At 38.4% G+C, this 26343-nt stretch overlaps 1 protein-coding gene and 1 long non-coding RNA gene across 3 annotated transcripts in view; one reads left to right on the top strand and one right to left on the bottom strand.

Annotated features, from left to right (window-relative positions):
- The window catches only part of PBX4 (PBX homeobox 4), a 57639-nt gene extending 33742 nt beyond the window's left edge, over positions 1 to 23897 (top strand). The window contains exons 3-9 of one of the 2 annotated variants that reach the window (XM_039350363.1): positions 6055 to 6296; positions 7422 to 7612; positions 13254 to 13389; positions 16056 to 16212; positions 20484 to 20590; positions 22108 to 22194; positions 23109 to 23897. In XM_039350363.1, coding sequence (XP_039206297.1) covers positions 6055 to 6296; positions 7422 to 7612; positions 13254 to 13389; positions 16056 to 16212; positions 20484 to 20590; positions 22108 to 22194; positions 23109 to 23201 — 1013 coding nt within the window. In that variant the 3' untranslated portion in view covers positions 23202 to 23897. The remainder of the gene's footprint in view (positions 1 to 6054; positions 6297 to 7421; positions 7613 to 13253; positions 13390 to 16055; positions 16213 to 20483; positions 20591 to 22107; positions 22195 to 23108) is intronic. The other variant, XM_039350364.1, reaches the window with a different exon arrangement.
- Positions 23467 to 26281, bottom strand: LOC120311175. Its single transcript, XR_005557547.1, has 2 exons — positions 26211 to 26281; positions 23467 to 25171 (listed from the first exon to the last, which is right to left on the bottom strand). It is a non-coding gene; the product is annotated as an uncharacterized LOC120311175 (long non-coding RNA).
- Positions 26282 to 26343: the final 62 nt, after the last annotated feature.

The following is a 26343-nucleotide window of genomic DNA, read 5'->3' as shown; positions in this document are numbered from 1 at the left end:
TTCCCAATATTCTAGATTACCTATTGGAAGGACTTAATAAGGGCCTATCAGTCAACACTATTCGTAGACAGGTATCGGCCCTCTCAACTGTACTTTCCTGTGACAACTTAACCTCTCTAGCGCAACATCCAACGATTAGCGCCTTTTTGAAAGGTGCGGCCAATACTAAATCTCCTGTTATACACAGGTACCCGTCTTGGAACTTGCCCAAAGTTCTTCAAGCCTTGACATCAGCACCCTTTGAGCCTCTTGACTCATGTTCTCTTTATCACCTATCGTTAAAGGTAGCCTTTCTAGTGGCTATTACTTCAGCAAGAAGAATTTCGGAACAAGCAGCACTGTCAGTGAGGAAGGATCTCTGTACCTTCTTCAAGGACAAGGTCGTTCTTAGACCAGACCCTGCATTCGTTCCAAAGGTGAACAGCATCTTCCACAGATCTCAGGAACTGATTCTTCCTGATTTCTGCCCCAAACCCAGACATAGACTAGAACATAGATGGCCCAAGCTGGATGTACGTAGAGTGTTGTGTTTCTACGTAAAGCGCACTTCGTCTTTCCGTAAGACGGAAGCATTATTTGTTTCCTTCCAACCATCAACTATGGGAAAGAAGGTGTCATCTTCTACCATAGGTAGGTGGATCAGAGTCTGTACAGCCCAAGCCTACGTCTCGCAGGCACTACCGGTGCCCCCACACGTGACTGCCCATTCAACATGCAGCGCAGCCACATCGGCTGCGTGGTCCACACAAGCATCAGTGGAAGAGATTTGCAAGGCTGCAACTTGGTCTTCTCCCTCCGTATTCATTAGGCATTACCGTTTAGACTCCTTTGCCGCAGCGGATGCTGACTTTGGTAAAAGAGTGCTACAGCAAGTTGTATCTGCTCAGGATTCAGTGGCCTAGACTCTCCCTCCCAGGGGGACATGAGGGCTTTGGTATGTCCCAACCATTGGACTCTACAGCCATCCTGCTGGAGAAGGGGCGTTGTCTTACCTGAACGCCTTTTCTCAGCAGGATGATGTAGAGTCCAAGCCCCCCCAGGTATTAGGTCTAGGCAGGTATTGGACAAGGAGCTACCGTATCGAATCCAACAAACAATTCTTGCCTAAGTCAAAACTGGGGTCACGCCCAAGGGAAGGGTGTGACCAAAGTTTTTACCCAGTCTGCCGGGCAGGAAGGCTGTCATAGAACCCAACCAACCATTGGACTCTACATCATCCTGCTGAGAAAAGGCATTCAGGTAAGACAACGCCCCGTTGCCCCCGCCCAGATGCCCTTGCCTCCCCCAAGCATTTTTTTTTACCAACCTGCCTTTCAGCTGCATTCTGTTTCTCCGTTCGCTTCTCAGCCTTCGCCACTTGGTCTCTAAAAGGTTCGCCACCGCTGTTCTATTCCATTCTATTCCAATCCAGTTCAGTCCAGTCCAGTCCATATTCCATTCCATTCCAGTCCATTCCAATATTCTATTCTGTTCCATTTCATTCTATTCCATTCTGTTCCATTCCAAATTCTATTCTTATCCTGTTTTCCTTCTGTTCTGTTCTGTTGCATTCCATTCCATTCCTTCTGTCCCATCCCGCTCCACTCCAGTCCATTCCAGTCCAGTCCAGTGATCCATTGCAGTGTTCCATTCCAATGTTCTATTCCAATATCTATTCTGTTCCGTTCCGTTCCATTCCAATATCCTATTCCATTCCACTCCACTCCACTCCATTCCATTCCACTCCATTCCATTCCATTATTCTACTTCATTCCATTCTATTATCTATTCCATTCCATTCCATTCCAATATTCCATTACAGTCCATTCCATTCCATTACAGTCTATTCCATTCCATTCTATTCTATTCCGTTCCATTCCATTCCAATATCTATTCCATTCCATTCCATTTCATTCCAGTATTCCATTACAGTCCATTCCATTCCATTACAGTCTATTCCATTCCATTCTATTCTATTCCGTTCAATTACACTCCATTCCATTCCAATATCTATTCCATTCCATTCCATTTCATTCCAATATATTACAGTCCATTCCATTATTCTATTCCATTCCATTCCAATATTCCATTCCAATACTCTATTCTCATCCTATTCCCATTCCATTCCAATATGCTATTCTATTCTGTTCTATCCCATCCCATTCCAATATTGCATTGCATTTCAATATTATATTCTTATCCTATTCCCATTCCATTCCATTATTTTATCTATTTTATTTTATCTATTCTATTCCATTACAATATTCCATTCCAAGATTGCATTCCATTCCATTCCAATATTCTATTCCTATTCTTCCGTTTCATTCCATTCATCCATTTGAAATTTCCATTCCAAATTCTATTCTTTTTTTTATTGAAAATTTTTATTTTTTAAAACATACAATCATTTATAAAAATACAATAAAATTTTAAAATAGAGAACCCCCCCTTACCCTCCCTCCCACCCCCACCCCCCCTCCCTTCACTTCCCAGAGCAGAATACAGGGTTAAGAAAAAAAAAGAAAAAGAAAATTATAATAATTAAAAAAAAGAAAAAAAAAGAGAAAGAAAAAAAAATATCATAATTAACCTTTAACTCCATAACTTATAAAACAATTCTCTATAATATTTGATATTCATTCATAAAATAAATAAAACTTTTTAATTCCATATTTTTTCTGAATATAATCTATCCACCTTCCCCATACAGTAATATATCTTTCTTGTGTATGATCCTTTAAATAAGCAGAAATTTTTGCCATTTCTGCAAAACTAGATACTTTAAATATCCATTCTTCTAAAGTAGGCAAAGAATCTTTCTTCCAATATAGACCTACTAGTAACCTTGCTGCAGTTAATAAATTCAACATCAAAGTAGTTTCTTTTTCATTTAAGTCAACAAAAATACCAAGTAAAAATAGTTGAGGAGTAAACTTTATCTTCTTTCTAAAAATCTTTTGAATGTTCCACCAAATCATAATCCAAAAAGCCTTTACTTTTTTACAATTCCACCAAATATGAAAGTATGTCGCATCATTATTGCCACATCTCCAACATTTGGGCTGTATGTTGGAATACATACAAGATAATTTTTTAGGATCTAAATGCCATCTATAAAACATTTTATAAAAATTTTCTCTCAAATTTTGAGCTTGTGTAAATTTAATATTTCTTATCCAAATTATCTCCCATAAATCCAATGAGATCGGCTCCTGTATATTCTGAGCCCATTTAATCATACAATCTTTAACCAATTCTGTTTCCGAATCTAACTCTAATAAAACATTATATATTCTTTTTATATGAGCCGGACCTTGGTTTTTAATCTGAATAACCAATTGTCTATCTTCTAGTGTTATTCCCTCTTTCTTGTCTACAGTCCATCTATCCATTATTTGTAAATATTGAAACCATGACTGTAGAATATTTTGCTGCCTTAATACATCTAGGGATTTCAAATGCCAATTCGAACCAGAACAAATTAACAATTCTTTATATGAAATTTTATCAAAATTTGTCCCCTTAGAGGTTCCCTCAATTGCATGTCTGGGAATCCCCCAGATAGGTATTTTATAATTTAATCTATAATAATACTTCTTCCAAACACGAAGTAAGGCATTCCTCAAAATATGTGATTTAAAAGTCCGATCAACTTTCTTATTAAAAATTAAATATGCATGCCAACCATATATTAAATCCCAACCTTCCAAAAAAAGAATATCCATATTTGTTAAATTAAGCCAATCACTTAACCAAGTTAGGGCGGCTGCATCATAATATAATTTCAAATTGGGTGCCTTAAGTCCCCCTCTTTCTCGAGCATCCTGTAATATCTTAAATTTAACCCTTGGTTTCTTCCCGGCCCATATAAAATTATTGATACCCTTTTGCCATTCCTCCAAATTTGCCTCTTTTTTAAGAATAGGTATCATCTGAAACAAAAAAAGAAACTTTGGTAGAACATTCATTTTTACAGCTGAAATTCTCCCCAACAATGACAATTGCAATTTTTTCCAATCTATTAAATCCTTTTGGACTTTTGCCCATAGTGGTTCATAATTGTTCTTGTACAATTTTCCATTTGAAGCAGTTAGATATACTCCCAAGTATTTAACCTTTTTTACCATCTGAAAACCTGTGGCTTTAATCAAACTTTCCCTTTCTTTAACTGACATATTCTTAGATAATATCTTAGTCTTATAATTATTAACTTTAAAACCAGAAACATTCCCATACTGTGTTATAAGTTCTAATAAACCATCAATCGCCTGATTCGGCTGTTCCAAAATTAAAACCAAATCATCCGCAAATGCCCGCAATTTATACTCATTCTTCCTTATCTTTACACCCTTAATTAACTTCGATTCCCGAATCTGAATCAATAAAATTTCCAATGTTAAAACAAATAACAATGGGGATAATGGACATCCTTGTCTTGTCCCTTTTTGAATATTAAAATTCTCAGTCAATCCCCCATTTACAACAATTTGTGCAGATTGCTGCTGATATATAGCTTTAAGTGCATGTAAAAAATTATCCCCAAAATTCATTTTCTCTACCAAAGAAAATAAAAATTGCCAGTCCAATTGATCAAAAGCTTTTTCAGCGTCCAAAAAGATAAAAGCCACAGGAATCTGATTATTCTTATCCAAGTACTCAATTAAGTTAATAATTTGTCTAACATTATGTTTCATATATCTCCCTGTTATAAATCCTGCTTGATCACTATGAATCAAGTCTTTCATAACCTGCATTAATCTATTTGCCAAAATTTTTGTAAAGATCTTATAATCAACATTCAATAATGAAATTGGCCTATAATTCTTAGGCTCTGTAAGATCCTGATCTTCCTTCGGAATCAGTGATATAAAAGCTCTTTTCCAAGAAGGAGGAACTTGCATACCCAACAAAATACTATTAAAGAGTTCCTTTAGTGGCTCTATCATTTCTTCAGATAAAATCTTATAATACCTAGAAGTCAGTCCATCTGTTCCAGGAGACTTTCCAACCTTTAACTGCTTAATAGCTAAGCCAATTTCCTCCACAGTAATTAAACTATTCATCCCATTTTGTTGTTCCTCTGAAAGTCTAGGAAAATGTACTGATTGTAAATATTTATCTATATCCAAACCCCTTATATTATCACTTGAATATAATTTTGTGTAAAAGTCCAAAAAGCTTTTTTTAACCAAATCTTGCTGAAAAACCTCAGTACCTTTATATTTTACTTTCTCTATAATTCTAGCTTTCTGTTTCTTTCGTAACTGATAAGCCAACCACCTCCCAGGCTTATTCGCATTGCAAAAAGTATTATGTCTCATATACGACAGATTGGTAGCCACCTGATCTGCCATCAACATGTTAAATTCTATTCTTATCCTGTTTTTCTTCTGTTCTTTTCTGTTGTGTTCCGTTCCATTCCAGTATTCTATTTTTATTCTTTTCCCATTCTATTCCATTCCATTCCAATTTTCTATTCTTATCCTATTCCCATTCTATTTCTTTCCAATATTCTATTCTTATCCTATTTCCATTCCATTCCAATATTCTCCTCTCCTTTCCTCTCCTCTCCTCTCCTCTCCTCTCCAATACATTCTTCTATTCTTATCCTATGCCTATCCCCATCCCTCTTCTCTTCTCTTCTCTTCTCTTCTCTTCTCTTCTCTTCTCTTCTCTTCTCTTCTCTTCTCTTCTCTTCTCTTCTCTTCTCTTCTCTTCTTCGACTCGACTCTACTAGATTTGTTTTTTTGCTAGATATGTTTGTAATGTATATTGCTGCATGAAAAATGATACTGACGTTAAAGTACTCTGAAGAGGTTTTTGGTTATTATATGTAATTTTTCCAAGATGGCATTTACTGTAATTTTTCTAATGCTACCTTGTAGCTTCAACTTTTCATTTGGTTCTACATTCTAGTTACATATGCAACAAAATTAAATTTTCAATCTTTGGTCTTCTCTTCATGTGCTATGTGTCTGCCTCTGAAATCATGTTTACTAATTTCTATGGAAAGAGAAAATGAGGGAAATAATGCATGATTAATTAATTGTCTGCTCCTTATTTATATTTATCCAGTGTTAAGTATACGTGGTATTCAGGAAGAAGATCCCCCTGATGCTCAGCTAATGAGACTAGATAACATGTTGCTGGCTGAGGGTGTCTCCGGGCCCGAGAAGCGGGGAAGAGGAGGACCAGCGGCAATAGCAGCAACATCAGGTGGCTGTCCAAATGACAATAGCATTGAACACTCTGACTACAGGGCCAAGCTGTCACAGATCCGACAGATATACCACTCTGAGCTAGAGAAATATGAACAGGTGATCTTTCTGCATGGAAGAGTTATCCTCTCTGTTTTATCCTCTCAGTTTAAAACAATTAATTGCTTTTCCTTTGTGACCACAGATCAGGGAGTATTCGGTTTTATGAAAATTATAATAACCCAACTATTGTGTGAAATAAACATAAGTTGTATAATTTAGGATTGTCTTTTTTTTTTAAAAAAAAAAGTTCAAGACAGTGACCTTTGTTGGTTTTCAATTGCATTAAATGCACTTGCATCAATAGTTTTATGACTTTTTCACTTCAAAAGTGCTCCAGTTTACTAGATTTTTCATGAATAGTAGCTTTTCTTATCTAGGAGCTGACATCAGCTTCTATGTTTCATAGGGAGATTTTATTTAAGTTGACTGTTAGTATTTTCCCTTTCATTATATTGTACTACTACTACCACTACTGTTATACAGGCATTGTTTCATTACCATATATAGTATCTTGTTGTAAATAAAAAAAATGTAGAAGTAAATATGTTTGACAACTTGAAAGTAGTGGGATATATGTGTGTTATTAAAAAAAAGTAACTCTAGGCAATTTTTAGTGAGACCTGTCTAATACACTCTGCAGCATATTTTACGTAATTATTAAAGTTATCAAACCCAAAATGATAATATCAAATCCATGTTTAGTTGAATTCTTTAGTCTAGTTTTAAAATTCTGGTTTAAATGGTACAGGTAGTCCTCTAATTACAACCATTCTTTTATTGGCCGTTTGAAGTTAAAATGGCTCTGAAAAAAGTGACATGACCAGTTTCCACATTTATGACGTTGCACTATCCCCATGGTCACGTGGTCAAAATTTGGACACTTGGCAACTGGCATGTATTTATGACAATTACACTCTCAGATCATGTGATCACCATTTGAAACTTTCCCGCCCAGCTTCCAATAACCAAAGTCAATGGGGGAAGCCATATTCGCTTAACAACTGTGACAAAAAAAGTTGTAAAATGGGCAAAACTCACTGAACAACTGTCTTGCTTAGCAACAGAAATTTTGGGCTCAATTGTGGTCATTGATGGAGGACTACCTATAGTCATGCAGTCAGATCTGACTCAAGGGACCTTTTGCTTCAGTTAAATGTGCTTATTTTATACTTGTTTTTTCAGGCCTGCAGTGAGTTCACCACTCATGTTATGAACCTCCTTCGGGAACAGAGTAGAACAAGGCCAATCTCGCCCAAAGAAATAGAGCGTATGGTGAATATAATTCATGGAAAATTCAGCACCATACAGATGCAGCTGAAACAAAGTACGTGCGAGGCAGTGATGATTTTGCGTTCGAGATTTCTTGATGCAAGGTAATACACGATCAAGATTATTTCCTGTGTCCAAGATACCGATAATATAAAACATTATAAGTGTTTTTACAGTAGGCACATAAGGCGAGTTAACACCAGGCCATAGTGGTAATACAGAAAATAAACTATGTTCCTAATTATTGCTGTTTAAGCTTATTTACGCTCTAAGTTTGGGGTTCAACAGTAATGATACTCTAAGCTTGGGGGGGAGTGCAATTAACAGATTTCATGATTAGGCACACTAATGGTGAATACCTGAGATTATATGAAATTGGCAGTTGAATTATATTTGCCATATTTGCACATAGCATTGAGTTAGAACAGTGCTGTCAACTTTGAACTTTTCATAGTTTTCATAAGGTTTTTGAGAATCTTTTCTATCAGTTGCTACCAGTTGCTAATTACATGAGCATATTAACAGTTTATTTTTTTATTTATTTAAAACATTTACAATAATAATAATAGAATTGGAAGGGACCTTGGAGGTCTTCTAGTCCAACCCCCTGCTTAGGCAGGAAACCATGTACCATTTCAGACAAATGGTTGTCCAGTCCCTTTTTAAAAACTTCCAGTGTTGGGGCATTCACAACTTCTGGAGACAGGTTGTTCCACTGATTAATTGTTCTGTCAGGAAATTTCTCCTTAGTTCTAGGTTGCTTCTCTCTTTGATTAGTTTCCATCTATTGCTTCTTGTCCTGCCTTCAGGTGCTTGACTCCCTCTTCTTTGTGGCAACCCCTGAGATATTGGAACACTGCTATCATGTCATGCCTCGTCCTTTTCTTCATTAAACTAGACATACCCAATTTCAGCAACCGTTCCTTATATGTTTTAGCCTCCAGTCCTCTAATCTAGGGGTTCTCAACCTTCGCAATTTTAAGACTTGTGGACTTCAACTTCCAGAATTCCTCAGCCAGCTTTGCTGGCTGAGGAATTCTGGGAGTTGAAATCCACAAGTCTTAAAGTTGCCAAAGTTGAGAACCCCTGCTCTAATCATCTTTGTTGCTCTTCTCTGTACTCTTTCTAGAGTCTCAACATCTTTTTTACATCGTGGTGATCAAAACTGGATGCAGTATTCCAACTGTGGACTTACCAAGGCATTATAAAGTGGTATTGACATTTCACATGATTTTGATTCTATCCTTGGTTAATGTAGCCTAGCACTGTGTTGGCTTTTTGGCAGCTGCAGCACGCTGCTGGCTCATATTTAAATGATTGTCCACTAGGACTCTGAGATCCCTCTCACAGTTACTACTGTTGAGCAAGATGCCACCTATACTGTACCTGTGCATTTGGTTTTTCTCGCCTAAATGCAGAACCTTACTTTTTTCACCATTGAATTTCATTTTGTTAGATAGTACCCATTATTCAAGTCTGTCAAAATCCTTCCGTATCTTAAGCCTATCTTCTGGAGTGTTGGCTATTCCTGCCAGCTTGGTGTTGTCTGCAAATTTGATGAGTTCCCCATCTATCCCCTCGTCCAAATCGTTAATGAAGATGTTGAAGAACACTGGGCCCAGAACTGAGCCACTGGGGCACTCCACTATACACTTCTCCATATAGGTACAATTCCATTGAGGACCACAGACTGAGTACAGCTCGTCGGCCAGCTACAAATCCATCTGGTTGTGATGCTTTCTAACCCACATTCTTCTATCTTATGCCTTACTGAAGTCCAAGTAAATTATATTCAATCATTCCTCTGGTTCACTAATTTTGTCACTTGGTCAAATGCAATAAGTTTTGTCTGGCATGATCTGTTTTTGACCAACCCATGTTGGCTTTTGGTACTGACTTTGTATGCCTCTAGGTCAGTGGTGGTGAACCTATGGCACGCATACAGAGGGGGCCCTCAGAGCCCTCTCTGTGGGCACATGTGTCATCGCCCCAGCCCTGCCTCCCCATGGCCCCCTCCTCTCCAGCAGCCCCCCCAGAAGATGACTTGCCCTCAGGTGCGGCCCATGCAGAGCAGAGCAGCCAAGGACATGGCAGCAGGGCAGCAGGGACAAAACTCCGTCCTCGCGTCCCGTTGTGTGCAGACGATGCTGCGGGGTGCGGGCATAGGGCGTGGCCACCATGGTGCTGCTGGGCTACCTGGGTGATCGGCGGGCCATGGAGACGGTGGGTGGCCCTGCGGGCAGGTGGGGCAACTGGGGGGCGGTTTTGGAGCACTCGGTCTCTAAAAGGTTTGCCATCACTGCTCTAGGTGTTCACTGATTCGTTCCTTGATTATCTTTTCCAGAATCTTCTCAGGTATTGAGATCAGGCTGATAGGTCTGTAGTTTCCTGGATCCATTGTTTTTCCATTTTTAAAGAGGGGAACTACATCAGCTCTTTTTCACTCCTCTGGTGGTTTCCTAGTACTTCAGGATCTTTGAAAGATATAGTTCAGTGGTTCTGAGATCACATCTGCCAGTTCCTTCAGAACCTTGGGGTGTAATCCATCTGGTCCTGGTGATTTGAACTCGTCTAGGATGGACAGGTGCTCACTTACCATTTTCTTGCCTATCTTAACTTGTGTTTCTAATCTGTTTTTTACGGTACCATTTTTGATAGGTTAGAATCAGACTGTTTTGTCCCTTTGCGTAAAGATGGATGCAAAAAACAAGTAGTTTTGTTTTCTCCCTGTTGCTTGTCACCTTCTTGCCACTTTCTCCCACTAATGGACCAATCATTTCCTTATACTTTTTTCTTGTTTTTTACATGTTGAAAGAAACTTTTTTTGTTGTTATTTTTGACTTTCGTTGCAAACCTTAGTTCATTTTGAGCCTTCGCTTTCCTCATTTCATCTTTGCAGGCTCGGGCTATTTGCTCATATTCTGTCTTAGTTATGTGCCCCTCTTTCCATTTTTTATACTTATCCTTTTTGTCTTTCAATTTATCAGAGAGTTCTTTATGCAGCCATGCTGGTTTCTTTTGAGAGCTGTTGTTTTTCTTCTTCGTTGGTATTGTGCTAGACTGGGCTTTTATAATCTTACTTTTTAAAATTTCCCAAGCTTCTTGAGTTGTTTATCCCTTGAGGATTATCATCCAAGGAATCCTTCCCCTTCTCTAAGTTTATTGAATTTAACTCTCTTAAAATCCAAGACTCTAGTTTGACTATGGTCTATTGCTTGTGCTTGGATAATGTTGAATTTCAATATTGCATGATCACTCCCTCCCAAGGTTCCTGTGGCTTCAACACTTTCTATCATTTCAACTCTGTTAGTGAGAATTAAGTCCAATATGGCTGATCCCCTAGTTCCCTTCTTTACTTTTTGGGAGACAAAGTTGTCTGCTAGGTTTGTCAGGAATCTGTTTGATCTTTCACTTGGTGCAGAGTTTGTCTCCCAGTTGATGTCAGGGTAATTAAAGTCCCCCATTACTATTGTGATGTGCTTCCTACATACCTTAGTTAACTGACCAGCAAAAAGTTCATCTATTTCCTCTGTTTGGTTGGGTGGCCTATAGTATAGACCTATAGCAATGTCATTTCCCCTTTTATATTGTCCCAAATGCATTCAAGACAGTTGTCATGATTGTTGTGCTTTATTTCTGTAGAGATGTAGTTCTTATAGGGAGAGCAACTCTACCTCCTCTGTTATTTGCTCTTTTTCTTTTAAATAATTTAAATTCCTCTAGCTGTGTATTCCATTTGTGGGTTTCATCTCACCAGGCAGGCAACAATATCATATCTGCCATTTACCTGAATTTCTAATTCACCCTATTTATTGCTCATACTCTGTGTGTTGGTGTACAGACATTTGAGTCTTTTATGACAGGCCCTGTGTTTACTTTGTACATAACCCATCTTATAATCAACTTTGAGCAGCTCCCAGTCAAAGGTAAAATAACATAAAAATCTTAAAGATAACTATAAACACATTAAAAACAACGAAAATCTGGTGCTAATCATATAGGCTGTTATTCCAGGGCTTGGAGGAAAAGGCAGGTCTTCAAAGTTTTATGGAAGGTTAGAAGGGTGAAAGCTGCTGAACTTCAGGGATAGAGTGTTCCTTATAGCAGAGGTATGCTTCTTAGCTCCCATCAGATGGCAGTATTTAGGAGCAAGGAGCGTGCACACCCTATCTGACCTGGTAAGATGGATAGATGTCCTTAGGACAGTGGTTCTCAATCTTTTTAATGCCGTGACCCAAACTGGTCGTAAGTCAAGGACTACCCAACCGGTTGTAAGTCAAGGACTTTCCCTGCCTGGGAGTGCTGCACATGCATGGTGCCGTCCCCTGCGCCGGCCGAGGTGTAGCTGGCAAGTGGCAGAGATGGCGCAGGCCAACCACCGGCTGGGCCACCAGCTGGCCCAGCCCAAGGGAGGTAAGGCACCCACCGGACCCCATGCACACCAGCAACCCTCCCTGCGCCCACTGGCCTCCCACCTCCCACCCCTGGCCCTCTTTTACTTACATTTTTAGTAGTTGCTCAGCAGGCAGGGGTGGAAGCTTCCAGACAGCTCGCCTTCGCTGCAGACAACTTGCAGCACCGTTTGCAGAATGGGACTTTTGGCTGGCTCAGCAGGGCAGAGACAGCCTGGACAATTCCTATTGGCTTTTGAAAGCCAATAGAATTAGACTTTATTCAAGAGAGTCTATTCTATTGGCTTTCAAAAGCCAACAGAATAAAAGGGAGTAGCACAGCTAAGGAAAAGGGGGAAAAATGGCGGACTGTGTTGTTTGGCGACCCCCATGAAATGGTCGTTCGACCCCAAATGGGGTCCCGACCCACAGGTTGAGAACCACTGCCTTAGGACAAGGCAGTCCCACATGTAACCTGGCCCCGTGCCATATAGGGCTTTGAAGGTGATGACTAGCACCTTAAATTGCATATGGAAAGGTACTGGACACCTTTCATATGTTCCACATTGCATATGCAATGCCTTATGCAACAGAGGCATTACATATGCAAACCTAGGGGCACCCATTACTATGTGTGCTGCTGCATTCTGATCCGGTTGAAGTTCCAGGTGATTGTTAGTGTAGAATGTATTGCAATAATCCAAATGGGTTCTCAACCTGTGGGTCGGGACCCCATTTGGAGTCGAACGACCATTTCACGGGGGTCGCCAAACAAGGCTGTCTGCCATTTTTCCCCCCCTTTTCTTTGGCCACGCCCCTGGCACCCGGTGATGTATAAGTGGTTGGGGGTCACCACAACATGGGGAACTGTATTATGGGGTCGCGGCATTAGAAAGGTTGAGAACCACTGCACTAGGCGAATCTATGCAAAGCCCCCCCCCTGACTGTTCCTCCAGCCCTGGGATAGCTTATATTTTATTTTAACATAAGCCTCCTATCCTTCCACAAGAGCTTAAAGATCTGGCTGTGCCGATTGGTTTGGGCTCCAAATGAGGGAGTTCCATGCTGGAGATGCACCCCGCCTAGTTCTCTGCTCTCTACCTGTTCATCTTACTTTTTTTGGTAATCATATAGTTGTATTTCTTGTGTTATTTTTCATTGTTTATTTTATTTTTCTATTCTGTTCTGTTCACACTCTTTTCATTTTTTCCTTTTTATCATTGTAAGCTGCCTAGAGTAGCCCATGGCAAGTTAAATAAATGTAACAAATAAATAAATATATTTTAGTTTAACAACCATTAATAGGATGACAATAGCCCACTAGGCTTTATGAATAATTCCAATGTATTCTCAGGCGAAAGCGACGTAACTTCAGCAAGCAGGCAACAGAAGTATTGAATGAATATTTTTATTCTCATCTGAGTAATCCTTACCCCAGTGAAGAAGCCAAAGAAGAACTAGCAAAGAAAGGAGGCATTACGGTCTCACAGGTAGGCTGTGTAGATGATTTCTGATTTCCAAAAATGAGGGACCAGTAAGTTTTCCTCATCCCAGCAACCTTGGGAAGCCCTGATACAATCTGATACCGTCTCATCACCTGATAGTATCTAATTGGCATGTCATATTTTCATGCTACTCCCCCATTTCTTTTTAAGATATATATGATTGACAGTTCTTGAAAACTTAGGAGATTGCATGTTTTTGTAATTTTGAACCAAACTAATAAAGGTCCTTTTTAATAGGGAGCTTCAAATTTCTTTTTTTTTTTCTTGGCCGGCATGGCTACTTCTACTTTTGTTGAATTTTATATTAATGGGTAAACTATTAATATGGCTTTTGTTTGAATTTAAAAATTTATCTAAATTCCCTACTTGGATCTTTAATTCAGTATTTTTCTTGGTCACGATTTTGTAACTTAATAATTTTAAATCAAATTTCACAGAATTAGAATTATGATAACAAGGGCAGTAGAATTCTGTCCTAGATATTGTTATATTATTGCCAGACTCAGGTCTCTGTTCATTTCCTTCTTTTTAATCTTTCTACCTTGCCACGATTGTGTATTCAGAATGGCTCTGTATGCCTTTTGAACTCAATTCCAAAGGAAATTCATCTAGTTCCCTTGTTAATAACATGCATGCATATGAAGTCATTTCTATTTAATCAAATATTTTAATGTACTGAGATATCAGAGTATATTAATCAGATGTATTTTTTGTGTTTTTTATCAGTTTTTTTATATTCAGCTAGGTTTTTTAAATTGTCATTTAATAAGTTTTCAATTGCTCTTACCTAATTTGGATACCATTTTATTGTGTTACTTTTTTATATCATGGGAGATAATATATTTCTCATATGGTTTTTATTGGTATACAGCACAGACATTTTTTCTGAGCAGGTGGTATATAGCACAATAACAAAAATAAAAATTAAGCTCAAGATTTGTCATAGGAGTTTTTAATATCTTGTTTTAGAAAGAGATTTTATAAAACATAAATTCATGTTTCTGCTAAAGGATTTCTAATCCTTTAAGTAAATGTGGCTGGGGTATTTGTTTTTATCCTCTGTGTGTATGTGTGTATATATATATAGGTTTCTCAAGAAACAAATAAGATGGTCTGGTACTCCCATCTCTTTAAGAACGTGTATGTATGTATGTATATGTATGTACGTACATACATGCATACATACATACATACACATTCTTAAAGATATGGGAGTACCAGACCATCTTATTTGTCTCTTGAGAAACCTATATGTGGGTCAAGAAGCAACAGTGAGAACTGGACATGGAACCACTGATTGGTTCAAAATTGGGAAAGGAGTCGGGCAAGGAGTCCGGCTCTGTCTATTTAACTTATATGCAGAGCACATCATGAGAAAGGCAGGGCTAGATGAATCAAAAGTTGGAATTAAGATTGCTGGGAGAAATATCAAGAACCTAAGATATGCAGATGATATTACTCTAATGGCAGAAAGTGAAGAGGAACTAAAGAGCCTCTTGATGCGGGTGAAGAAGGAGAGTGCAAAAGTTGGCTTAAAACTCAACATTAAGAAAACCAAAATCATGGCATCCGGCCCTTTTAATTCCTGGCAAATGGATGGGGAAGAAATGGAGGTAGTGACAGATTTTATTTTCCTGGGCTCCAAGATCACCTCAGATGGGGACTGCAGCCAAGAAATTAAAAGACGCTTGCTCCTGGGGAGGAAAGCTATGGCAAATCTAGACAGCATACTAAAAAGCAGAGACATCACCCTGCCAATAAAAGTACGTATAGTCAAGGCCATGGTTTTCCCAGTTGCAATGTATGGATGTGAAAGTTGGACCATAAGAAAGGCTGAGCAACAAAGAATTGAGGCCTTTGAACTATGGTTTTGGAGAAGACTCCTGCGAGCCCCTTGGACTGCAAGGCATTCAAACCGGTCAGTCCTAGAAGAGATCAACCCCGACTGCTCTTTAAAAGGCCAGATCCTGAAGTTGAAACTCAAGTACTTTGGCCACCTAATGAGAAGGAAAGACTCACTGGAGAAGGGCCTAATGCTGGGAAAGATTGAGGGCAATAGAAGAAGGGGACGACAAAGAATGAGATGGCTGGATGGAGTCACTGAAGCAGTAGGTGTGAATTTAAATGGACTCCAGAAGATGGTAGAGGACAGGAAGACCTGGAGGAACGTTGTCCGTGGGGTCGCGATGGGTCGGACACGACTTCGCAACTAACAACAACAACACATGCACACACACACACACACACACACACAGAGAGAGAGAGAGAGAGAGAGAGAGAGAGAGAGAGAGAGAGAGAGAGAGAGAGAGAGAACTCAAAGCTGCAACCTACCAAACACTCCTTCTTCCTCCTGTTTTTCTCACAACAATAATTCTGTGAGATGAATTGACTGAGTGACTGGCCCAAACCCACCAAACTGGTTTTTCCTGCCTAAGGTGGGACTATAACTCACAGTTTTCTGGTTTGTAGGGCAGCACCTTAACCACTACACCAAACTTCACCTGGCTTGATGCCATAGAAATTTAAGGATTACTGTATTTTGTTCACTCTCGTAGAAGCCTTGCTTGTTCTTCCTACCCTTTAAAGATAATACTAGCTGACGAGATAGGGTGATTTGTTTACATACTAATGGAGTTACTATTGTATTACAGGTCTCCAACTGGTTTGGTAACAAGAGAATCCGCTACAAGAAAAATATGGGAAAATTCCAGGAAGAGGCCAATATTTATGCAGCCAAAACAGCAGTGGATGCTACCAATGTGGTGGCTCAAGGGAACCAAACAAGCTCTCCTCCAACCCCAAATTCTGGTGAGTATAGAAAGGCTGCAGTTAAAGAAGGACATCTGCTGGGGAAACCAGCAATAAAAACTAACACTACTCAGACATTGAAAACAAATGAGTGAATCAACCTTGTGTTTTTGCATGTGGCTTAGAAACACACTATATGTTTACGTTCTTTTGTTGTTGTTTTCAGCCTTTCTAGTTGCTTTACGTTAGGATATAATAATGGGGAAAAAATCAAGATCTTGCGTACAAGCACTCTTCTGAGTGAATTAAAATTGATTGAAGCAATTTCAGCTCCTAACATCTTTGAGTCAGTTGGTATTCAAGGTAAACACTAATAACAAGAACTAAACAAAAAACTAATTTAAAACTATATTAACTATATACCATTTCAGACAAGTGACTGTCTAGTCTCTTCTTAAAAATCTCCAGTGATGGAGCGCCCACGATTTCTGAAGGCAAACTGTTCCACTGGTTAATTGTCCTTACTTTTAGGAAGTTTCTCCTTAATTCCAGTTTGCTTCTCTCTTTGGTCAGTTTCCAACCATTGTTTCCTTTCCTGCCCTCTAGTGTTTTGGAGAATAGTTTGACGCCCTCTTCTTTGCGGCAGTCCCATCAAATACTGGAATACTGCTATCATGTCTCCCCTATTTCTTCTTTCCTTTAGACTAACCAGACCCAAGTCCCACAGCCATTCTTCATATGTTTTAGTCTCCAGGTCTTTGATCATTTTAATTCTTCTTCTCTGAACTTTTTCCAAAGTCTCAACATCCTTTTTTGCAATATGGTGACCAAAATTGGTTGCAGTATTCCAGGTGTGGTCTTACTAGGGTTTTATAAAGCAGTACTAATACTTTGCATGATCTTGATTCTATGCCTCTGTTTATACAACCCAGGATTGTATTAGCTTTTTTGGCTACTGCTGCACATAGTCAAGTGATCTTCCATTAGGACTCCAAGGACCCTCTCACTATTACTATTTTTGAGCCAGGTCTCGCTCAATCTGTACTTGTACCTTTGATTTTTCCTGCCTAACTGTAAAACTTTGCTTTTCTCCACATAAAAATTCATTTTATTGGATCAGGTCCCATAGTTCAAGTTTGTCAAGATCTTTTTGGATCCTGAGCTTGTCTTCTGGGGTGTTGACTATTCCTGCCAGTTGAACCAGTTGAAGCTTCTGTATAGGCTTCAAGAACAGCCGCATGTAGAGCATATCTCAGTAATCCGTATGAGAGGTGACTAAAGCATAGTGACCATGAGCAGGGCCTCCCTGTACCAGGAAGAACAATTGAAAGCTCCCTCAAATCTAGATCACACTGCCACTGCTCTTAACAGAAAAACCAGATTGGGCATGTGACTAATGTCATGTGTCAGGCCCTGGATTTACCTGGTGCAGGCCCATTCCTGTCATAACAGTCATGAACTCCCGAGCCATATCTGATCCCAACTTGAAGGCAGATTGAAGGTTCAGGAACCTAAGTCTAGGAAACTTCACTGCCAATGGTTATATGGTCAAGGAGCTCGGGTAGGGAGATTGCCATGTTCAGAGAGGCTGGTATGAAAGCAACAATTCCAACTGATCCATAGAGACCAATTTAATAAACAGATCTCATATTCAGTAATCAGTGGGGCAGTGCCCATTAAAAACTTTGAGGGGGGAGGTATGCTTAACTGAAGATGGCTCTGTAAAAGCAGAGCCAACAGATGTGGCAAAGGCCAAGGAACCAGCAAGTAGACTGGTTCCTTTGAATTTTCTGTGTAAAGAGAGGATGGGAGATCACCTATATGTACTCCCATGGCTTCATCCTGCAAGGAGACTGCAGGATAGGGGTTTTCCACAGATCCCTTACCAGGAGATGATGGGATTAACCATCTTGCTTGCAACTGTGGCACAGACTTTTAAAGGATACTAAATTCTCAAACCTTTGTTTCTAATCATTTAGGACAGTGGTTCCCAACCTTTTCTATACCCTGCACCCCTAGAACGCTTCTGATATATTCTTGCACCCCTTACAAAAGTTCAAAATAATGGCAACGAATTATGCATATACACTATAATTTTGAAAACCCAAGTTTTCACAACCCCTGGAATATCATCTTGCACCCCCCTGGTTGGGGACCCCTGATTTAGGATATTTCTCATTAACTACTTTTAAACTATTAGAGACCTTCAGAAAAACAAGTTTTAAAACATTTGTGAGTTTGACTTCAACCCTGAATGAAAAACTTTTATTCATAGCCTTAAGAATTTAAAGATTCTGAAATAAACAGCAAAAATTAAATAAGATTTTGTTCTTAGAAAGTTATGCATGTACTAAGGGTCCAGATAGAATTGGAATACTTAAACTTTTACAATAAGATTTTGGAATTAAATGTAAAATACAAACAACTTCTTTGGAAAATAGATGCTGTTTTGGTTTTGGTTTTAACAAACAATTTCATGATTTCAAAAACCAAACCCTAGAGCAGGGGTCTCCAACCCCCAGTCCGTGGACCGGTACTGGGCTACAGCATCTGCACAAACAAGCATAGCCCCATCTGTGGGATACAGGCAGCACACAAAACCATGCACACTCTGGTCCGTGAAAAAACCTTTCACGGAACTGGTCCCCGGGGCCCCAAAGGTTGAGAACCTCTGCCTTAGAGGGGATTAAATATTTTAAGTAGAGGAAAGATATACAGGCTGTAGGATAATGCAAGTTATGACAATATAAAAAGCAACAGAGAATTTTGAAGAATGGAATCAGAAAATAGTACTGAAAATATCAACAACGTCAGTAATGATTGATGTCTAGCTCTGTGGATAAATGATGTCCAAAAGATGTTATTGAAGAAATGACATATAGAACAAATTTTATTTGACAAGACAGAAGTGCTATCGAAAGTAGATTTTACAACTGACAGGCAAAGAGGATGATTTAGAAAAGGATGTTTTACTGGATCTACAACAAACTGGTTAAGGATTTAAATTTTAAGAGGGAAATACAAATGACAAACAATTGAATAATGTAGATAATTGTTTCTTATTGGATTTACAAAAGAAGCTTATTAAAGACTTGAAGAACTCTTATGTGATGGGACACAGACAAAATGAAGAGAAACCAAATCCTACGACAATATTTGAATGAACTAAATATTAAAATTGCTAGAAATAAAAGGAATACAAAGTTGGCTTATTTGATCAAGGTTAAAGAAACCAGATATTTTGTTACTTCTGGCTGCCGTTTATGGACTTTCTGCTGGACTGAAAGGATGATGTTACACAGATTTGTTTATAGATAGATAGAATTTACAATAAAGAGACAAATGTTTGTACCTTTAGAGAGGGTAAAATTTACTAAATTTGTATACTTGTTATAATGAAAGTTGGAAACCATTTCTGTATATCTTTTCTCTTTATTCTTAATTTTTCGTCTCTATTTACTCGTATTTGCTTTTTGTTTTTATTTATATTAGATTTTACTATTATAAAAATTAACATAACAAGCCTGGATGACAATTGCCACAGCCCTATTTCCTACCCTGAGAAATGACCTGATTGCCACACCTGAAACCTGGCTGGGCAAAGTTCTATAACACTCTCCCTCCCTCGAGCCCAATCAGGCCTTAGGAATGTGCACCAGTCCTTTCATCAATTATACATATTACACATTATTAGTAATATCTTGTTATCAGTAGTAATACGTTATTACTTGGGTATCTGCTATTGCATAATATAGATCATTGATTTTTATGCTTTGAGAAAACTTGTCAGACTTGTATGCTGTAGTATTTCTGTTGTTTAAAAAAAAAGATGCGTATTTTAAACTGTGTAGATTTATTGTGACTTAATTGACTCTCATAGTCTTCCTAAAAGCCTCACCTAAAAAAATCACATCCCTCTCATCCAACGCTAAGGATTGCAATGGTATATCTGAGGTAATAATTTAATGTCATCGTTTCTGAATGAGATGGTGCATCAAACTCAAAAGGGCGCCATGGAATATTTTATTTTTTTTACTACCTAGATCATTTCTACCTAGTTATTGGATTGCAACTCAATTGGTAAATGAGATGGCGTATTGGTGGAATGAAAAGCGAGAAGAACTTGAATTGGATTCATAAAATAACCTGAACTGTATTTGGTCGAGATCTGTTCACTAATCCCTAGAATTTGAGTACTTTGCACTATAGAAAGTGATAGATTGTGGAATCAGATTTCAAGCACAACAGCTGCATGGGCTATCATTTATGACAGAGCGCATGAAAATGAACGGTTGCACATATAACTTTAGGTAACTTATTTTTTCCTCTAGGTTCCTCTGGGTCATTTAAAATGACAAATTCTGGAGATTCCTTTATAAACCTGCAGTCACTCAGTTCTTACCAGAATTCACCAGTGGGAGCCAATGTGCAATCTCAGGTAGGTGGAACTATGTCAGGTTAACAATCCTCTGCAGCCATAAATATTTTAATCCCTACAAATACTTCAATCCAGGTGCCCATTGTAAGATAAACAGATTTTAAGATTTCCTGAAGACATTACAGTAAAATATCTAAAGATAGTCCTTGAATTATTACCAGTCATTTTCACTATTCCCATTTATAACAGCCACAGAATAAGTGCCTGTAGAGCACGCCTGGCCATTGTAAATGGTCCTCTCCTGTTCATATATTGGCATGTAGGGCACTTGGCAACCGGTCACGGGTTTACAACTGGTTGTGACATTTTGGAATCGCACAACTGCCATTTGTGAAATTTTTGCCAGTTTCTGGCAAAAAAAAAGCCTTTGAATGAATGAATTTGCTTAATATCTACTGCATTTGCTTAATGACAGTAGTGAGAAATATCAGAAAAGCACTTCTAGTCATATAGGAGCCTTGACTTATGATTATAATGACTTACGATTGGATTTCTGGTCCCAATTGTGGCTGTAAGTTAAGGATTACCTGAATGTACAGCTACAAAAAGACAGGGTATCCCATAATTAAATGCCTCCTATGCCTCTGACCTGATCTAAATCTTCAAATGCTTCTTTGGACAAGGAAGGACTTGATTTTTTTTTTCTGTACTGGACTACAAACTGGCCCGCCATTTGAATTTGGGGCTAAATAAATTTGGTTCTCTGCCTGATCTGAACCTTTATAAGGATTAATATATAGATCAGGGGTGTCAAACTGCTGGCCCACGGGTCAGACACATCACGCGGAAGCCGCACCCAACCCATTGCCTGCAATGGCAAAATAGTCCCAATACGTTGCGCGATGTCACGTGATGTTGCGAGTTTGACATGTCTGACATAGATGGTCTTTGATCTATGATCGCAATTGGAACCAGAACTTCCAGCACCCAAATTCTGATTGTGTGACTGCAGGGATGGTGCAGTGGGCCTAAAGGCAAGAACCAATCATAAGTTACTTTTTTCAGTGACGTTGTAACTTCAGTTCTTAGAAAAATGGTCATGAATGGTCATAAGTCAAGGACTACCTGAATGTGGCCCAAATGTCCATTGCTGTAATGTTGTTAATATTCTCTCCTGGATTTCAGAGGAAAAGGTAATATTCATGTATAGTTATGCAGAATAAATGTTGCTATATGCTCCAGGGGAAGAGAATGGGATCTTGGTGGGTATTTTTTCTTTTTTAAATTTTCTTTTCCCAAAATCTGTGGGCCCAGAGAAACTCATTTTAAAAAAAAAAAAAAAAAAAAAAAAAACGACAACCACCGTATCATGCTAATAGCAATCTCCTTTTGGTAACATGCAGAAAAGCAATATAAGTAGTTATAAATTGAGAATAAATGTGCAGCCCAGCTGGACACCAAAACACTAAAACATCACAGAAAGGAAGTTAATGGGGTTTGGGGCAGTAAATATAGCATTTACATAACTCTTTTGGCACTTTTTTTGTTTGCTTGACAAATTGGTCATACTGTTACAGATGGATTCCTTACACCATGTCATACACCAGGCAGGAAGATATGACAGCATTGTGGGAAACCCCCTATATTCGACACAGCGCATTGATGTAAGGAGCTTCTGATTTTGAAACTGAATGTCTTGAGCTGCGGAAGCCTGACATGGCAGTGTTTGTTAATGTAACCACATCTGCAGATGCAATTATAATAGAACTCTACTGCGGCATTAACTGTGGTGTTGCTAGCACCTTGCCATAAGACTGCTGCTTCAAAGAGTGGGGGAAATAGGCATCTTGTTGCCAGTTTTTATTATTCAGGGAATTTTTAAAAATCTCTCATGCTTAAATTGTAAGAAAATCTGTCTCTGTATCATTCACGGTACTGCGAAGAACCATGAATGGTTAGGGATGATCAGAAAAAGAAGCTGGCTCACCTACTCATCCATATTGGCCCAGTGAATTAGAAGGAAGCATCTTTCTATCCCCTCCCATTGGAGGAGAGTGCTCCCAGTTGAAAGAAGAGACTGCAGGAGAGAGTGAAAGAGACAGCAAAAGCATGTGCAGCAACTAGCCTCCAGTGAAATCCACACTGGCCTTGGATTGGTTCCTATCCCCAAGTCTGCATTTGGGAACAGAAAAATATGTGGGAGTGTGTTCTTCCATCCTGTACTCTGAATTCTTTGAATTGTTTGAGAATCAACAGGGAGTAAAGCTTTAACTATTTAGACAAATTAGGTGGAGAAATTGGGCAAGAGGAAAGGAGTCCCGTTTGGGAGAAAGAGAAGCCATGAAACAAAAGCAGCAAAAGCAGCATTCACTCAATATGTTACCTTCTGTGCCCCAGAAAGTGAATTATGTGCGAAGATGTTTGCTATGAGGCTAATCGTAATGGAACAAAGTCGGTGTCTTGCACATGGCATAATGCTCTCCTATTGTGATTTGGGAAATTGTAATCAGAGTGATTTAAGAGGCAAGTAGTAGCATCTTGTGGACTTAACAACAAAATGCCTTTATTCCCTCCTCAGGCAAATGGCAGCTGGCAGGACGCTACTACCCCTTCATCAATCACTTCACCTACTGGAGATCCAGGAAGCATTAATTCAGATGCATCTAATTAAATGTTTTAGGACCTGTTGAGGAGAGGAAAGAGGTCATTAGTGTATCTTGTCAATGTTGCTCTTTTTTTGCCAATACTTTTGATTCTACAACTTGACACACACACAGCTAATTACCTCAGACAAAATAAAAATAAAAAAGAAAACCAATGGAAGATTGTGATTATATATGGACACCTCTCTACCTCTCGGCATGATGTGCTTGAGTTCTACTTACTTCTGCCCTTTGGGTTCTAAAGGAACTGGCTTCATTTACCAAAACGAATTGTTTTTTTTTTAAATGAATTACCACTTTTATGCTTAAGAAGCGACTCCATTTTTCCAGTTTTAAAAAATGCAACTGATTTTAATTTCTATGTGTTTTTACTATAAAAATTCTGTTTTAGATGCTAGTTACTAACAATTAGCCCCTCTTGTATTGTAATTGTATGCGTTATCTGTATTGTAATTTTCTAGAGGAAGACTCTATCTTTGAACTCATTAACCAGAACAGGCTATTGCTTTACCAAAATGATTATTGGACTTTGCTCTTTGAATAGAAACTTCATCTTCTATGTCACTCACATGTAGCTCTAATTTAATGTCTTAGAGTATACACAGACTTGCCTGTGAATAGATTTTTGTACATCTAGGAAAATGTTAGTAGCAAAGTCATCACTTTCAGTTTAAATTTATCAAAGAATAAACTTCCAAAGTCTTTTTTTCCTTTCTGCCTTTTTCTAAGTTTTCCTTCATATTCGACAGACAGTATTTACCAGTAGACTGGGGTAAAAATAAGAGATTGGTTCACACTGCAGTCTTTTGTATGCCTATTCAAAGATATCCCATCTATATAATTGGGAATCCTTTGGTCCTCCAGTTCTTTGTAATAGGTAACTACCGGCTTCCCATAGTCATGTTAGCTGAGGCTCTTGAGAATTAATATAGCTAAAGTTGATGAAATTTCTTGCCATGGTTACTGCTTCCACACATGAATGCATACTGTTCATCTGTTAAAGATCTGATTCAAATCTACTTGTTGTTTGGTATCCAACCATATATTTTGCTTTTTGGAGTTAAGCACTATGGGAAAGCTCTATCAGTACCAATCAATAGATGGGCCAGAACTTAAAATGTTTCCCCCTGCAATTGCATCATCAATATTTTGCACTTAAAACAATTTTGAGGAGTGTACTTATTAACATGATCCATTGCTAAATGTCACTAAGATAAAATAGACTGGTCTTCCTCAATCCGGTATTCAAAATGTTGGGAACTATATAATCTGAACCTTCTGGAGGCTGCTTAGTTAGGAATAGCTGCTATAAATAAAAAGTCTGGCCTAACAGTTGTGTTTGAAGGAGTAGAAGGGGGGCATTGACAATCATACCAGTGACTAGTTTGTTGACAGCTATGGCAATTGAGATTTGAAAGTTGAGAGGAATCTTGATTCATGAAGCAGTTGAAACACTTATGAGTTTTCTTGTATATGTTGTGTTTCTTTTGATGTAAACAAACATTTCTTTCAACTAAGAAACAGATGGTCATTTTAAAAAATTGAAACTATATGCTTATCAACTGCTGCAGAAAAGTCTGGGAGAGCAGTGTTCAAGCTAAACATTTTATTTCAGTGATGGACCCTGGATTTGCTTGTGTACTCATTTAGACTTCACCACTTCCTTGAGTTCAAAGGTATCGTGGCAGTTGGTAATACCAGTATACTTACTGTGTTCAACTTCTTTGCTTACAAATGATGTGCAGCGGGATCACTTCTGTTTTGGTTGTGCCTCTTAACTATATGGATATTCATTAGCATGTTCTCAGATGAGTTGATTAAGACTATTTGGGGTAGGGACTATTTTTGTTTGATTGAAGTGGATAAACTACAGAGCTTTCCTGGTCCTCAGGTGATGGTTGATCATCAAAAGCAATTTCTAATATCTCTGGCACAAGAGCTTTCAAACAGGCATTTGCACTTCGATACAAAGCTGTTTCTGAATTGAAAGAAAACAACAGAAAAATCCTTGTTTTGGCCATTTCCTGAGATTGATTCAAATAATGTATTAATTTCCTATAGTCATCTCAAATTCTTTTTTCATATTCTGGCTATTCTGACATTTGCCAAAGGAATAGGGGACATTTACTTACTAAGTAGGAGTTCAGGGAAATTACTTTATAAAGCACTATTAAACTAAAGTATCCGTTTTTGAATAAGTTATAAAAAGATGAAATGTATTTTATTTTAACATTGTGAAATGAATTTAAAGTTCCTTTCCTGTCTAGCCCTGCTTTTAAGGAATACCTGCCATTGCAGATTCCATTTTTCCAGTGATACTGTTTTACCATGTAGTATTAAGAGATCGTCAGTTTCCACCCCCTCTCCAGCGGTTTTAATAATCAAATGTTGGATGTGACATTGTATTTCCTGGATCTTTAAGATCCTTATGATAAGAAAGACCCAACACATTAAATGCAAATTTTAGAAATCTACAATTGAAATAAGTTGTAACTTAACAGTATTTTCATTTTAAAATGAAAATGTGAGATACTGTAATACAGAGGTTAATAAGTTTCATTGTTGAGATAATGTATGACAGACCACTTTTGGGTTATCAGTATAAAAACATACAAAGGAACAGATTTCCTGAATTGCTGGAATGATTATGAGAGTTGCTCAGAGAAATCAATATAGAGAAAAATGGAATTTGGCATCGGGCCAGCAGTGGGAATATTTTTTGTGTGCAATGTCGAAAAATAAAAAGGTTTCTATACAGCTAAGTAACAGGCTTAGGCGGAAGTGGGGCGGGGGGCAGGTAATTAAAGTGGACCTATGCTGCCAGCTTTCAGCCTTTCCGATGTGTGTGTACGAGAAAAATAATCCATCTTGTAACAGCAATCGAGAATGAATTACTTTTGCACCACAATGTTTAATATGACAAAAAATAACTTTTTCATATAAAATAAAACCTGTTTTTTTTTTTTAAAAAAAAAACCCAACTGCTCCATTGTTCCAGGCGGAGAGACAGAACTTACTCTATCCAACAGTGCAGAAATCCTGGATTTCTTCGTTTTTCCTGTGCCAGTTTATCTCTTCTCGGGGCTGGCGTGGAAAGAGACAGAAAGTGTTTTTCTAATTAGAATTCTATGATTTCCAAATAAAAGCATT

Source organism: Crotalus tigris, unplaced genomic scaffold, assembly GCF_016545835.1.
Source record: "Crotalus tigris isolate CLP2741 ecotype Arizona unplaced genomic scaffold, ASM1654583v1 scf7180000018323.1251302, whole genome shotgun sequence".
Taxonomy (NCBI): Eukaryota; Metazoa; Chordata; class Lepidosauria; order Squamata; family Viperidae; genus Crotalus; species Crotalus tigris.
Note: the sequence above shows the minus strand (reverse complement) of the source record. Positions and strands in the feature narration are given on the sequence as shown.